The sequence below is a fragment of the Syngnathoides biaculeatus genome, chromosome 3 (assembly GCF_019802595.1).
Source record: "Syngnathoides biaculeatus isolate LvHL_M chromosome 3, ASM1980259v1, whole genome shotgun sequence".
Lineage (NCBI taxonomy): Eukaryota > Metazoa > Chordata > Actinopteri > Syngnathiformes > Syngnathidae > Syngnathoides > Syngnathoides biaculeatus.
Window position 1 is genome coordinate 34,436,212 of NC_084642.1, and position 15,342 is coordinate 34,451,553.

The window sequence follows — 15,342 nt, forward strand, 5'->3', positions numbered from 1 at the left end:
AAACATGGCGTACGCTCAAATACATAAAACGGATACACAAAAATATCCAGATGCAAGAATCTGTGCATATGCATGAATTCAAGCACATGTCCTTCGTACATCCCAATCAATGTGGACTGCAACCGGATACACTTGTTACCGTGGGGATAGAAACACGAGTGGATGGCTCCGACGGTATCATAAAAAGAAATTGGGGATTGAAAACCATGTTACTGGTCACCAGTACTCAGGACAGTGAGAGGATGTTCGTGTTAGGCTTGCTTGAAGTATGTTCACATACCTTTAATATGATATGGATAACAAACAATCAACAAAACGTTACATAGCCTAGCAAGCCAGTGTCCTAGTCTTGTGGTTGTGTGTAAACATGCTGCCATTCTGTTGAACACATAATCTGACCTTGTGTGTGCACAGAGTTCCAAAATCTGTAAATGTTGTTGTGTGACTTTGATGAGCGCTCCGCTTGATGGACTGGGAGCATTTCTTGCACGACATGCTACTTATGTAGAGGAAAGCCGAATATGACTGAGGACACCATCTTCTTCTTCTTCTTCCTTTCCTTTCAGCTTGTCCCATTTGGCGTCGGCACAGCATGTCATCTTGTTCCATCTAAGCCCATCTCCTGCAAGCTCCTCTCTAACACCAACTGCCTTAATGTCTTCCCTCACAGCATCCATCAACCTTCTGTTTGGTCTTCATCTCACTCTTTTTCCAGGCAGCTCCATCCCCAGCACCCTTCAACCAATATACTCACTCTCTCGTCTCTGGACATGTCTAAACCATCAAAGTCTCCTCTCTCAAACCTTGTCTCCAAAACATCCAACTTTGGCAGTCCCTCTAATGAGCTCATTTCGAATCCTATCCAAGCTGCTCACTCCGAGCGAGAACCTCAACATCTTCATTTCTGCCACCTCCATTTCTGCTTCCTGTTGTCTCTTCAGTACCACCGCCTCTAATCCGTAGATCATGGCTGGCCCAACCACTGTTGAAACTTTGCCTTTCATCCTAGCAGAGGCTCTTCTGTCACACAATACACCAGACACCTTCTGCCAATTGTTCCACCCTGCTGGGACACGTTTTTTCACTTACTTACCACACTCTCCATTGCTCTGTATTGTTGAGCCCAAGTATTTGAAGTCGTCCACCCTTGTTATCTCTTCTCCCTGGAGCTACACTCTTCCCCCACCACAACTCTCATTCATGCACATATATTCTGTTTTACTTCGGCTAATCTTCATTCCTCTCCTTCCAAGTGCATGCCTCAGTCATTATAATTGTTCCTCCACCTGCTCCCTGCTTTCACTGCATATCACAATGTCATCTGTGAACATTATGGTCCAAGGGGATTCCAGTCTAACCTCATCTGTTAGCCTATCCATTAGCACAGCAAACAGGAAGGGGCTTAGAGCTGATCCCTGATACAGTCCCACTTCCACCTTAAATTCACACTTACGGCACACCTCACCATTGTTCTGCTGCCATCATACATGTCCTGTACTATTCTAACATATTTCTCCACCACACCAGGCTTACGCATGCAGTACCACAGTTCCTCTCTTGGTGCTCTGTTATAGGCTTTCTCTCGATCCACAAAGACACAGTGTAGCTCCTTTTGACCTTCTCTGTACTTTTCTACCATACTGTTTCTCGCAGATACTTACTTTTGTCCTGAATCTAGCCTCCACTACTCTTTCCCATAACTTCATGGTTTGGCTTGTCAACTTTATTCCTATGTAGTTCCTACAGCTCTGCACATTCCTTTTTTTTTCTTGAAAATGCGAACTCCAACATTTTTCCTTCATTCTTCAGGCATCTTCTTGCCCGCTAGTATTCTGTTGAATAGGTTGGTCAAAAACTCCGCAGTCACCTCTCCAAATTGCTTCCATACCTCCACAGGTATGTCATCAGGACCAACTGCCTTTCCATTTTTCATCCTTTGTAGTGCCTTTGTAATTTCCTCCTTACTAATCATTGCCACTTCCTGGTCCTTCACACTTGCTTCTTCTACTCTTCCTTCTCTCTCATTTCCGTCATTCATCAACTTCTCAAAGTATTCTCTCCATCTATTTAGCACACCATACGGAAGGTAAAAGGGGAAGGGTGGACGTGAATGAGCACGCTAAATGCATGCCCCAATTGGTATATTGTATTAGTATCTGCATTGTGCAAGACCCTGAAAATGGCACCTACGAAGAGACATGCTTATGAAGCAGTTTAAACTGCAAATTATCAGTTACACGGAGGAAAATGTGATTCCAGCATCAGTGAGAGAATTCAAGATCAACGAATCCATGGTTCTCAAGTGAAAAAAGCAGGAAAAAGAGCTTCACCAAGTTAAGAAGATGAAGCTGAGTTTCCGTGGAAACAAGGCAAGGTGGGCCAAATTGGTCTTGGATTAATGATCAAAGAACAGCTGGAAGAAGCGTCTCTACAGTCACCATTCGACTGAGGGCAATATTCTTGCAGAAGAAATGAAAATTGAATATTTTCAAGGAGATCCATTGTGATGCTTTCATTTTATTAAACGGGACCATTTATCCATCCAGGCAAGGACTACTGTGGCGCAGCAACTTCCAGCAGATTACATGGAAAAGATAGCTATATTTTGCTCCCACTGCAGTAAAAACATTGCCAACAAACACATCCAGCCCAACCACATCACCAATATGGACGAGGTGCCACTCATTTTTGACATCCTAGCAAACCACACTGTAGAGAAGAAGAGGACCATCATGGCAGTGATACACAAAATGGAGAACAAGATATCAGCTTTCACTGTTGTGCCTGGTTGCCATGGTAATGGAGAGAAACTGCCACCTATGGTGATTTTTAAGAGGAAGATGTTGCCAAAAGAAAGGTTTTCAGTCAGAGTCATTGCAAAGGCCAATCAAAAGGGCTGGATGGACAAGGAGAAAATGATAGAGTGGCTGAGTGTGGTGTACCTAAGGAGAGGATGTTTTATTCCGCATGTCACCAGCCCAGTTGACCATGTGTGCCCATCCCTCAGCCGCTGTGAAAATAACATCTGCAGCAAATTCACTATGACCTTGCCATCATTCCAGGAGGCTTGACGAAGGAAGTCCACCCACTGGAGATCAGTGTAAACAGAGCGTCCAAAGTGAAGCTGTGAGTGGCATGGTAGTGATGATGACCGATGATGAATACAACTTTACTAAGACTGGGAGGCAGCGTCAGGCAAGTTACACCACAATTGGAGAATGGATTGCGAAGGGTTGAGCTAACGTGCCTACTCGCACTGTGGTTCGAGCATTCTCAAAAGCAAGCATCATTTCTGAGGAGCCACACGAGACTGACTCAAGTGACGAGGGAGAACCTGGCATGTTTGATGGAGAACTTGCACAGCTGTTCGGATAGAAGATGAGGACTTTGATGGATTTGTGGATGAGGATTGAACAAAAAATGATTTGAGTACATTGTTAAATACTTGAATAAAGTACAATCGAACTCACTGATTACATTGTTAAATACTTTAATAAAGTATAACCGCTCCCTTTATATATAACATACATGAATGCTATCGTATGTTTTAAGATTGAGAATTGTACGGTCGCTGGGAAGCTGGAAACACTCCCAGCATGCTTTATGGCGCTAAACATGTAAATAATATTTTGTGTCAATTATTTCTTCGGTTATCATTTTGATTGTTTTGTTGTCTGCTGGTTGTGCTGTTCTGTTTGTTGTGGTTTGATGCTTTTGGTTTGGTGTCACACTGTGATTGTGCATGGCGTGTTGACAGGTGATTTGTATGCACCTGTTGTGAGAGATGGGTAAGCTTGTTCTTCTGCTTACAAAAATAAAAGTGCAATTGTTCCTTACTGCCTCGTGAGCGCCACAGTATATTTAAAGTTAGCATTTTTTTACCATGCCTGCGCCCAATAATACGTTATGCCTTCTGTATGTGTTGAATACAGAAGTAGTTAACCCTAACTGAGACTGCGCCTTTTAATACAGTGCACCTTATGGTCATGAAAATTTGGTACATTAATTGTTCTATGCACTTTCTGCCATCGAATAATAGTTTCTTTCGGCTTGTCCCTTTCAGGGTCGCCACAGCGTGTCATCTCAGATGAACGCACATATGTTTGGCCCAATTTTTATGCCGGATGCCCTTCCTGACGCAACCCTTCTCAGGGAGTGGAGGCCCCAGTGAGATACAAACCCACAACCCTTGGTTTTCCAAACCAGTGCTCTAACCACTGAGCTACGGGGCCTCTGCCATTGAATAGGAGACCATTAATTTGTTCTGTCACTATGCTTGCCTGAGATAAATAAATTAACAAAGATATAATCCATGTTTTAAGTAAAATATTCAAACTTTTTGACATTCATCCTTATCATTTAATTGTCCGCTCGTATTTCTTGGTTGGACTGTACACTAACCAAAAACATTTCCTATGTGGGAGACATGGTGGCACAGCTGTAAAGTGTTGGCCTCACAGTTCTGAAGAGCACGGTTCAATCCTAGCCCCGCCTATGTGGAGTTTGTATGTTCTCCCTATGCCTGCGTGGCAGCTAAACCTGGCTCCTTGTTTACCAAGTATGAATTACTGCAGAAAAATTTGGGATTAAACTACAATCACAGAGCTTTACACAGTGTTTTATTATTGCTCAACACGCATCAACTATTTTAACGCTGACATAGCTTTTTTAGACATCTTAAACTGTAATTTTTTCCATTACGTTCCTCTGTATAAACTCCCCAAATTGCCTGGTAGTTTTCATTAAATTTCCTCAAAATTCAATCTGCTGCTGTGTACCGTGTTTGAATGCAACATTTGACCACTCAAATCAAGAACTATCCTCCTATTGAATGTGGTGAGCCTTCTAGAGAACAGAGATTAAGAAAGAGTTTTTTCGTCCCTTTCCTTAAAACTATAAATATAAGAATAGACTTGTTCCCCTGTACGACACAAAGATACTTTTGATTGCAACATTCTAATGCTTGCTTAAATTACTTCGGAAGTGAACGCATGTGTTTACTCTATAACCCTCCTTTCGAAATGAATTATGCTCCTATCCAAACCATTATATGCTGCACTTCAATTAACCTACCATGCATGTTTGTGGGTTGTTGGAGGAAACTGGATAACCCAGACAAAATTAACGTAGGGAGCCCCTGTTTTCTTTGTTTATTTTAAGAGATATTTTTTTTATTCATTTTTAATATATTTACTTTCATTAATCTATGAATGGATTTTATATTATCCAATTGTTATTTTATGTTTGACATGTATTTATTAGTTTTTATCATCCTACACCAACCCTTTTTTCTCAGTTTGGCAAGTTGGGTTATTGCTTTCCCTGGGGCTTCACAGTTTTAATTGATTTTTGGTTTTATATGATATTCGATCATTCTGCTCTGTCTTTCAAAGCGTTTTGTTTATGTGTTTTTACAGTACATAAAATTATTGTAATGAATATTATGTGCATGTAGACATGAGTAAATCTATGAGTATGTGTGTGTCTTACCTGGACTGTAAGTGTTCTAATTGGACCTGCAGGTTCTCGGTCTGCTCCACCTGTTCATCCAAAGATCTCTGGAGTTTCCTTGTCTGGTTTTGGGAGTCATCCAACTAACAGACACATGGATAATGCATAATATTAATGTGAGTGTACAAAAAACACAACAACGAAACAAAATGTGGCTCTCAATTACAGTGAAGAAAATAAGCATTAGAACATCCTGCTATATTGCAAGTTCTCCCACTTGGAAATTATGGAGGGGTCTGAAATTTTCATCGGAGGTGCATGTCCACTGTGAGAGAGAACATCTAAAAAGAAAAATCCAGAAATCACAATGTATGATTTTTTTTATGATTTATTTGTGTGATACAGCTCCAAATAAGTATTTGAACACCTGTCTATCAGCTACAATTCTGACCCCTCAAAGACCAGTTTAAAAGTCCATCTCCACTTCATGTATTATCCTGAATCAGATACACCAGTGTGAGGTCATTAGCTGCATAAAGACACCTGTCCTCCCCATACAACCAGTAAGACTCAAACTTGTAACATGGCCAAGACCAAAGAGCTGTCCAAAGACACCAGAGAGAAGGTGACTGTTGGTAATACACTAAGACGTCATGGTTTGAAACCATGCATTTCACGGAAGGTTCCCCTGCTGAAACCAGCATATGTCAAGGCCTGTCTTAAGTTTCCCAATGACAATTTGGATAATACAGAGGAATCATGGGAGAAAATCTTGTGGTCAGATGAGACCAAAATGGAACATTCTGGTCATAATTCCACTAACCGTGTTTGGAGGAAGACAAATAGTGAGTTCCATCCCAAGAACACCAACCCTACTGTGAAGCATGATGGTGGTAGCATCATGCCTTGGGGGTGTTTTTCTGCACATGGGACAGGACGACTGCACTGCATTAAGGAGAGGATGATCGTGGCCATGTATTGATAGATTTTGGGGAAAAACCTCTTTCCCTCAGTCAGAGCATTGAAGATGGGTCGTGGGTGGGTCCTTCAACATGACTATGACCCGAAGCACACAGCCAGGAAAAGCAAGGAGTGGCTCCGTAAGAAGTGTATCAAGGTTCTGGCGTGGCCTAGCCAGTCTTCAGTACTAAACCCAATATAAAATCTTTGGAGGGAGCTGAAACTCCCTGTTTCTCAGCGACAGCCTAGAAACCTGTTTGATATAGAGAAAATCTGTGTGGAGGAGTGAGCCAAAATCCCTCCTGCAGTATGTGCAAACCTGATGAACAACTACAGGAAACGTTTGACCTCTGTAATTGCAAACAAAGGCTACTGTACCATATATTAACATTCGATTTCTCAGGTTTTCAAATACTTATTTTCAGCTGCATCACACAAATAATTCATTAAAAAAATCATACATTGTGATTTCTGGATTTTTCTTTTTAGATGTTCTCTCTTACAGTGGACATGCACCTACGATGAAAATTTCAGACCCCTCCATGAATTCTAAGTGGGAGAACTTGCAATATACCAGTGTTCAAATATTTATTTTCTTCATTCTATGTGGTGCAGTTAAAAAGGAGAAAGGCATGGTGGGACAGAGAGCAGGCCGGAGCTCTCCTGCCACAGCAGTCACAGATATCATAACAAGGAGACCTCAATAAATTAGAATCCTGTCAAAAGCTTAATTTAGTTTGGTAGTCCAATTCAAAAACTGTAACAATACACTACACATACGGAGTAAAATATATTATGTGCTAATTTTATTTATCTTTTTCATCTCAAGACAAGGTTATGAGCTTAAAACAATGAACTATGAAGACGTGCATTGGTGAAGAAGTCGGAGATCAAGATTTGGAATAGGGAATAATACAATTATGACAGTCAGTGTTCTACATGATCATGATCTAATAAATCGTGAAAAAGCTTCAATTCTTACCTCATCTTCAGCCTGTCCTAATTCTTTCTTCAGCTCTTCCACCCGCAGTCGTAGCTTTTTGACTTCAGCCTCATGGCCCTCCACCCTCCTGTTGGCATGGCCGAGCTCTGCTGTCTTTTCCTGGAATTGTTTCTTCAGCTTTGCATGAATGTGACGAAGATCAGCCAACTCCTAAATACACAAAAGTTTACATCCAAATATAGGTCAAGTAATACATCTCAATAGTTATCCTGCTGTATTTTTTTCTCAAAATTAGATGAAATATGGTAGTTTTCTGTTAACTTTCCCCCATGTTAATAAAATACTTGTTATATAGACCACGTAGTTAAATATACAAAAGACTTATATGAATCAAACAAAACAAAATATTCAGTGGTCTAATACATACCAATCATAATATCTGGTAGTATTACCACTTTTCAAACAGTGGTTCAAGTAACATTCAAAGGAAGTCAACCATTTATCTCGTGAAAGTTTTACTAAGCAGAGGAAAGAAAATTACAGTATTAAACAAAATCTAACAAAATAAATGATAGGATTACATAATACAATTGACGTTTCACATTTTAGCTAAAACATACAGTTGAAGCCACAAGTTTACATACACTGCAAAAACACAAATCAGACTAAACCTTTCCTGTTTCAGGTCAGTCAGGATCACTACATTTATTTTATTTTGTTAAATGTCCCAATAATGAGGGAGAGAATTTCTTGGCGAATTTTCTATACTTTCTTCGAGGTCAAAAGTTTACATAAAAAGTACTGTCTTGAAAGAATCTGGGGAAGCCCAAACGATGAGGCCATAGCTTTGGAAGCTCCTGATAGGTTAACTGACAACAATATCAGGGAAATGTCTGTAAACTTTTGACCGTGAAGAAAATAATGTAAAAGTCTCAGTGTCATTATTGTGGCATTTAACAAAATTAAATCCTGACTGACCTGAAACAAGAGAGGTTTAGTTTGATTTCACTTCCGACAGTGAGACAAAAAATGAAGTGTGCGTTTTTGCACACATAAACTCCTGGCTTCAACTGTATATCGTTGTATCACACATTTAGCCACAACCCTAATAAGCAATGTTGAAGATAGATAGATAGATAGATAGATAGATAGATAGATAGATAGATAGATAGATAGATAGATAGATAGATAGATAGATAGATAGATAGATAGATAGATAGATAGATAGATAGATAGATAGATAGATAGATAGATAGATAGATAGATAGATAGATAGATAGATAGATAGAGCTATCAGCCATCTGTTTAGGAAGCTTCCTGGACGCCTGGATGTGAGGTGTTCGGAGCACCACCCACCAGGAAGAGGTCCCCGGGTAGATCCAGGACACACTGTAGACATTATGGCTCTTGGTTGTCTTAGGAATGCCTCGGGATTCCCCCAGAAGAAAGTGGTGAAAGGGTGGAAATTGAACAGTATGTTAACCAACCACAGATATTTTAGTAATGTGTGTAGTTCGACTTCTTTATTTGGACAGATTTTTTTTTTGTTTAGACTGCACTCGACAAAGATGCTTATGGTATGCTGTATGTCATAAGTTTGATCATGTGTTATTTAGCATTTACATCCCAAATTAAGATTTGATTTCTCTTTTTTAAATGAAGTTTACAGTGGCTCCCTCTCACATATTCATGGTTCGACATGAGCAGATTTTTTAAAAAAACTATTGTTTTTAGTGGAAACTGCTTATTGGTGGTGTTTTCCTGCTAATTCATGCTTTTTTTCTCAAGTATTATTCCATATGCCGATTACAATAAGTGCAAATTTATGAACACAATGAAAAACAGCAAGCCTGTCAAGCAGGGGACACGACCAGTGGGATGCCACCCACCCCAAGGACCCAGGGAGGTTTGCAGTCCAACCAAAGCACCCCAACCTTTTGTTTCCCCCTAACATGTTGCTGATTGACTATTACCCACAAAATACTGGCATTTCATTTCCCCATTGTTCCCACCCATTCAGTCCAAACTCAAAGCCAATTGCAGCTTTCATCCTACAATTTTCAAAACATGAGTAAAACCCTGTGGCTTGAATGTTCTTTTTTAAAACATTGAATTAAAACAAGAACAAGACTTTTGTTCTTAATGTGCAAACAAAAACACAAGATGTAGGATGACAAGAACAAAGGTGAAGGAACATTGATGAACTTAACTCTGGCTGACTAGATTAACAAAACATTGCATCTATTCTTATATTACAAAGCAACATATTGTACATTCCATTTTATATCGTAGTTTTAACTGAAGCATTGATCCAACTAATTTCCAGGTATCAATTTTGACAATTCTGTACTGCATTAAAAAACAACCACCCAAAAACAGATTCATTCCCATTTACACCTCGCGTTCTCACGCAGCTATGACGTGTCTGGCATGAACAGATGAGATTAGCGAAGAAGAAGTGGGACATGGAGAGGACGGAGGAGAGGCGAAAGGAATACATTGAGATGTAACGTAGAGCAAAGGTAGAGGTGGCGAAGGCTAAATAAAAGTCATATAATGACGTGTACACCAGGTTGGACACGAAAGAAGGAGAAAAGGATCTTGACAGGTTGGCCAGACAGAGAGCTAGAGATGGGAAGGATGTGCAGCAGGTAAGGGTGATTTAGGATAGAGATGGAAGTGTGCTGACTGGTGCCAGTAGTGTGCTGAATAGATGGAAAGAATAAGAAGAAAATGAGAGAGAAGGAAGAGTAGAAGAGGCAAGTGTGAAGGATGAGGAAGTGGCAATGATTAGTAAGGGGGAAGTTCGAAAGGCACTACAAAAGCTTGAAAAATAGAGAGGCAGTTGGTCCCGATGACATACCTGTGGAGGTATGGAAGCAATTTGGAGTGGTAGCTGTGGAGTTTTTGACCAACTTATTCAACAGAATACTAGCGAGCGAGAAGATCCCTGAAGAATGGAAGAAAAGTGTGCTAGTGTCCATTGTTAAGAACAAAGGCGATGTTCAGAGCTCTGGGAACTATAGAGCAATAAAGTTGATGAGTCACATAATGAAGTTATGGGAAAGAGTAGTGGAGGCTAGACTCAGGACAGAAGTAAGGACCTGGGAGCAACAGTGTGCAACATTGTGTCTTTGTGGTTCTAGAGAAAGCCCATGACAGAGTACCAAGAGGGGAACTGTGGTACTGCATGCGTAGGTCTGGTGTGGCAGAGAAATATGTTTGAATAGTACAGGACATGTATGAGGGCAGCAGAACAGTGGTGAGGTGTGGTGTCGGTGTGCCAGCCGAATTTATGGTGGGGGTGGGACTGGATAAGGAAACAGCTCTGAGCCCCTGTTTGCTGTGGTAATGGATAGGCTGACAGATGATGTTAAACTGGAAGTCAGCCTGGAATCCCCTGGTGAGTGTGGTAAGGAAGTGAAGAAACGGGCATTGAAGAACTCTGAGCGAGCAGGTTGGATAGGATTACAAATGAGCTCATTAGAGGGACAGCCAAAGCTGGATGTTTTGGAGACTAATTTCAAGAGAACAGACTTCGATGGTTTGGACATGTCCAGAGGCGACAGAGTGAGTATATTGGTAGAAGGGTCCTGAGGATGGAGCTGCCAGGCAAAGGAGCAAGAGGAAGACCAGAGAGAAGGTTGATGGATGTTGTGAGGGAAGACATGAGGGCAGTTGGTGTTAGAGAGGAAGATGCAGGAGATAGGCTTAGATGGAAAAAGATGACACGCAACCATTAATGGGACAAGCCGAAAGGAAAAGAATAATCATTGAAACCATTTAAAAATATGAATAGGGAGAATTTTAAAGTGGGACTGACATCCCTATAAACATTCTAAATAGATATTGTAATGAAAAATACATATAACAGTAACCACTTCAATGTCTATACAAAGAAAAAAAAGTGAGCGGAGAGCGTGTGATCCATGCACAAAGTTGCGCAATTGAGTGTCCCTCGACATCCAAGTGGTCGTCATATTAGTCGCGTCCTCTGTCCTTGACGTCATCGTCACTTTCACTGTTGAAAACGCGCAGTGCCTGTTACTATGGAAGCCGAACAACAGAGATATTTGGATTTTTCCGACGCCCCCTTCTGACACCGAAGCTCTTTTTGAAAAGGACAACACCACACAACACCGGTATGGCTTATGACAGAGCCAAGCGGTGCTGCTTTAGGGGGGTGCTCGCAGTCGAGCCGGGGCGCTTTATGCGTGTACGCGACTGAGTAACGCATTCTCGGCTGGGTCATTCAGAGCCCGACGTGCGGCCTTCGCAGAACCTGTGACCGCCGAACGCGGCGCCTCAGCCGGTGTGGCTGACTTTCGGCGCTCGTGGTGGCATATAAGGAGGAGGTGGAGCCTTTTAGGGGTATGTTCAAAGTTGCCGCAGTACGCAATGAACACTATTGAGAAATTGTTGGCTGGGCGACGCGCACATTCACATATTTCATACGCGGATCTTTTGTTACGTTATAAGAGAGACCGATTACGTGGTCCGCCCCAAACTATTATTTTTTTTAGTAGCTGTATGCGCACATCAACACATTTCATACACGGATCTTTTGCTACGTTATGAGAGAGACCGATTACGTGGTCCGCCCCAAACTATTTTTTTTTTGGAGCTGTATACACACCTACCTGTTATTTGGAACCCACAAAGCTCTCGTCCTCTGCACCCGTGCAATCTATTTTTCACAACGAACAGGGTCTCTTTCAAACTTATTAAGGCTAAATCTATTCTCCCGAGTGTTCAAGCATTGTCCAGCAATGCAATGAGCCGGCATTTTGTCTAACACGAAGGAACAACGAGCTACTTTCCCGGAGGTAAAACTAATGGAATCAAACGACTCCACGAGGGGGCTGTCCTTCACGTCACTTCCTGCTTCTTCTCAAAATCAAATCCCTGAGACTGTCACGTCCCATCGAAGTGAGAGTAGGACCCAAATGCAGGAACTCGGAAGACGCAAGGTAGTTTAAGAAGAGACACGTTTATTATATGCAGAGGTAGTGGATCGAGCAGGCAGTCCGGTGCAGCAGCGGTAGTTGGGACGTCGGGCGAAGAGAGCAGGTGAGCGGACAGGCAGGAGTCGGTACACAGGGGAACAATCAAAGCAGGCAGAAGTAACGAAGGAGTCAGGCTTACAAGGTTGGTCGGAGAACGGACGAAGGTCGGTACACACAGGTTCGATCAGGGATACCGTAGCACACGAACGGGACATGAAGATCATACGAACTGGCGCCGGCCAGTTGTCATCGTGGTCATATAAATCCACAGCATAATCAGGCTGCATGAGGCGCAGGTGTGCACCTTCCAATCAGCGCACCTGTGCGGACACCCGCACACCTCGTGCTGAAGCGGCAGGATCATGACAGAGACGATTTTCATGGCAGGAGTTACAAAAAGCTGTATACGTCAAAATCATGTTTTGTGGTGAAAAAACACATGGGACCATATTGGCTGTGGGTTTTTCATTAATAATATACCAAAAATCATCAGTTTGACGACACTTGACCTTTAAACTCCTGTGTTGCACAGTAAAACTGTTATTGGACAAAAGTCATCAACCGTTCTGCAAGGCCATGCAGCTGAACAGGACAGGTAAAAAACAAAAACATCAATTTCCAGAACATCCATCCATCCATTGTTTTTCTTAGCCTCTTCACAAACGTCGCGGGAGTGCTGGAGCCTATCGCAGCTGTCATCGGGCAGGAGGCAGGATACACCCTGAACTGATGCCAGCCAATTGCAGGGCACATGGAGGCAGACAACAATTGCACTCACAATCCCACCGAGGAGCAATTCAGAGTGTCCAATTAATGTTGCATGTTTTTTGGGAAGTGGGAGGAAACCGCAGTTCAGAGAACCACCCTTTTTGGAGTACTTATAGGGAGTACTGGAGAGTGCACTGGGGACTCCCCTCATTTGCTGGGGGACTTCAATGCTCACAAGGGCATGATTGGGAGAAAATCCACCCACCCCCACCGCCTGATCCGAACCCGAGCAGTGTTCTGTTTTTGGTCTTCTGTGCCAATCATAGATTGTCCATAAAGAACACCAAGTGACACTCACACATAAGGATGTCATGCACTTGCCGCCAGGACACTCTGGATGCAGCTCGATGATCAACTTTGTGGTTGTGGAGTTGAGGCTGTATGTCTTGGACACTCGGATGAAGAGAGGGGCTGGGCTGTCAACTGAATACCACCTGCTGGTAAGTTAGCTCCGAAGGTGGGGGAATGTGCCGGTCCGACGTGGCAGCCCCAAAAGTATTGTGAGGGTCTGCTGGGAACGTCTGGCAGAATCCCTTGTAACACGAGATTCAACTCCACCTCTAGCAGAACTTCACCCATGTCCCGGGAAATTTGGCGTACATTGAGTCAATGTTCTGTTCCCATATTGCCGAGGTGGCTGACCGGAGCTGTGGCCGTATGGTAGTCAGTGCCTGTAGTGGCATGGCAATACCTGCACCTGCTGGTGGACACCAACAGTGAGGGATGCCATCAATCTGAAGAAAGAGTCTGATTGCAGCTTTTTTGGGCTGTGAGACTCCTGAGGTAGCTGATGGGTACCATCTGGCCAATCAAAATGCAGCTTTGGTGGTCTCTGAGGCAAAAACCCAAGCGTGGGAGGAGTTCAGTGAGGCCATGGAGAACGACTTTTGAATGGATTCAAGTAAATTCTGGTCCACCATGTGGCATCACAGGAGGAGGAAGCAGTGAAGCGTCAACACAGTGTATGGTGTGGTTGGGGGACTGCTGACTTTGACTTTGGGATGTTGTGAGTCTGTGAGAAGAATACTTCGAAGACCTCATTTAAACTGACATGCCTTCCCATGAGGAAGCAGACCTGGGGTCTCTGAGGCAGGCTCTCGTATCTCTGGGGTTGAGGGTACCGAGGTGGTTAAAAAGCTCCTCAGTGCAAAAGCGATTCAATCAGAGCTCTTAAAGGGTCAGGATTTTGTGAGGCTGCCCTGGGTGACATGCTTCTGCAACATCGCATGGAGATCGGGAACAGTGCACCAGGATTGGTAGAGTTGGCTGGTGGTTCCGCTTTTTAAGAAGGGGGACTGGATGTTGTGTTCCAACAACAGGGGGATCACACTCCTCAGCCTCCCATGTAAGGTCTATTCAGGAGTGCTTGAAAGGAGGGTCTGCCGTGAAGTCGAATCTCAGATTGACGAGAAGCAATGTGGTTTTCGTCCTGGCCGTGGAACAGTGGAGCAGCTCATCATTCTCAGCATTGTCCTCAAGGGTCCACGGGAGTTTAGCCAACCAGTCGAAATCTGTTTTGTGGACTTGGAGAAGAATCTTATTCACGAGTGAGGGAAAAATTCAACCGGAGCTCGGCAGGCGGATCAGTGCAGCGTCTGCAGTTATGTGGAAAATTCGTTGTGGTGAAGAACAAGCTGAGCCGAAGGTTCTCTATTTGGAGGTGAATCTATGTTCCTCTCGACAACTATGGTCAGGAGCTCTGGGTCATGACAAAATAAGATCCTGGATAGAAGCAGGGAAAATGAGTTTCCTCTACAGGGTGTCCAAGCTCTCCCTTAGAGATAGAGTGAGAAGATCAGTCCGAGTGAGGCTCAAAGTCAAGCCGGTGCTCCTCCGCATTGAAAGTAGGCGGATGAGTTGGCTCAAGCATCTCTTTAGGATGCCTCCTGGACACCTCCCTAGTGAAGCGTTCCGGGCATGTCCAACCGGGAGGAGACCCCAGGGATGACCCAGGACACACTGAAGAGACTATGTCTCTCAGCTTGTTTTGGAACGCCTCGAGATGGCCTCAGAAAAGCTGGAGGAAGTGGCTGTGGAGAGGGAAGTCTGGGCTTCCCTGCTAAACCTATTTCCCTTGCAACCTAACCTCAAATAAGCGGAAGAAATGGATGCATGGATTGATATTGACATTTATTTGGTCTTTCTGGCATTATACACAAAGAATATTTTATATTCGCCAAGTATGTTCTTCAGCGGAAGACACTCTTCTACAGC

General features: G+C 43.0%; 1 protein-coding gene and 1 non-coding gene across 5 annotated transcripts in view; both read right to left on the minus strand.

Moving 5' to 3' along the window:
- ccdc102a (coiled-coil domain containing 102A) overlaps nucleotides 1–15,342 on the minus strand; it is a 77,673-nt gene that overhangs the window by 8,296 nt on the left and 54,035 nt on the right. For all 4 annotated transcript variants that reach the window (XM_061815535.1, XM_061815537.1, XM_061815534.1 and 1 more), the window contains exons 8-9: nucleotides 7,394–7,564; nucleotides 5,491–5,594 (exon numbers count right to left, since the gene is read on the minus strand). In XM_061815535.1, the coding sequence (XP_061671519.1) occupies nucleotides 5,491–5,594; nucleotides 7,394–7,564 (275 nt within the window). The remainder of the gene's footprint in view (nucleotides 1–5,490; nucleotides 5,595–7,393; nucleotides 7,565–15,342) is intronic.
- On the minus strand, nucleotides 4,160–4,232 carry trnas-gga (transfer RNA serine (anticodon GGA)). Its single transcript has one exon. It is a non-coding gene; the product is annotated as a tRNA-Ser (tRNA).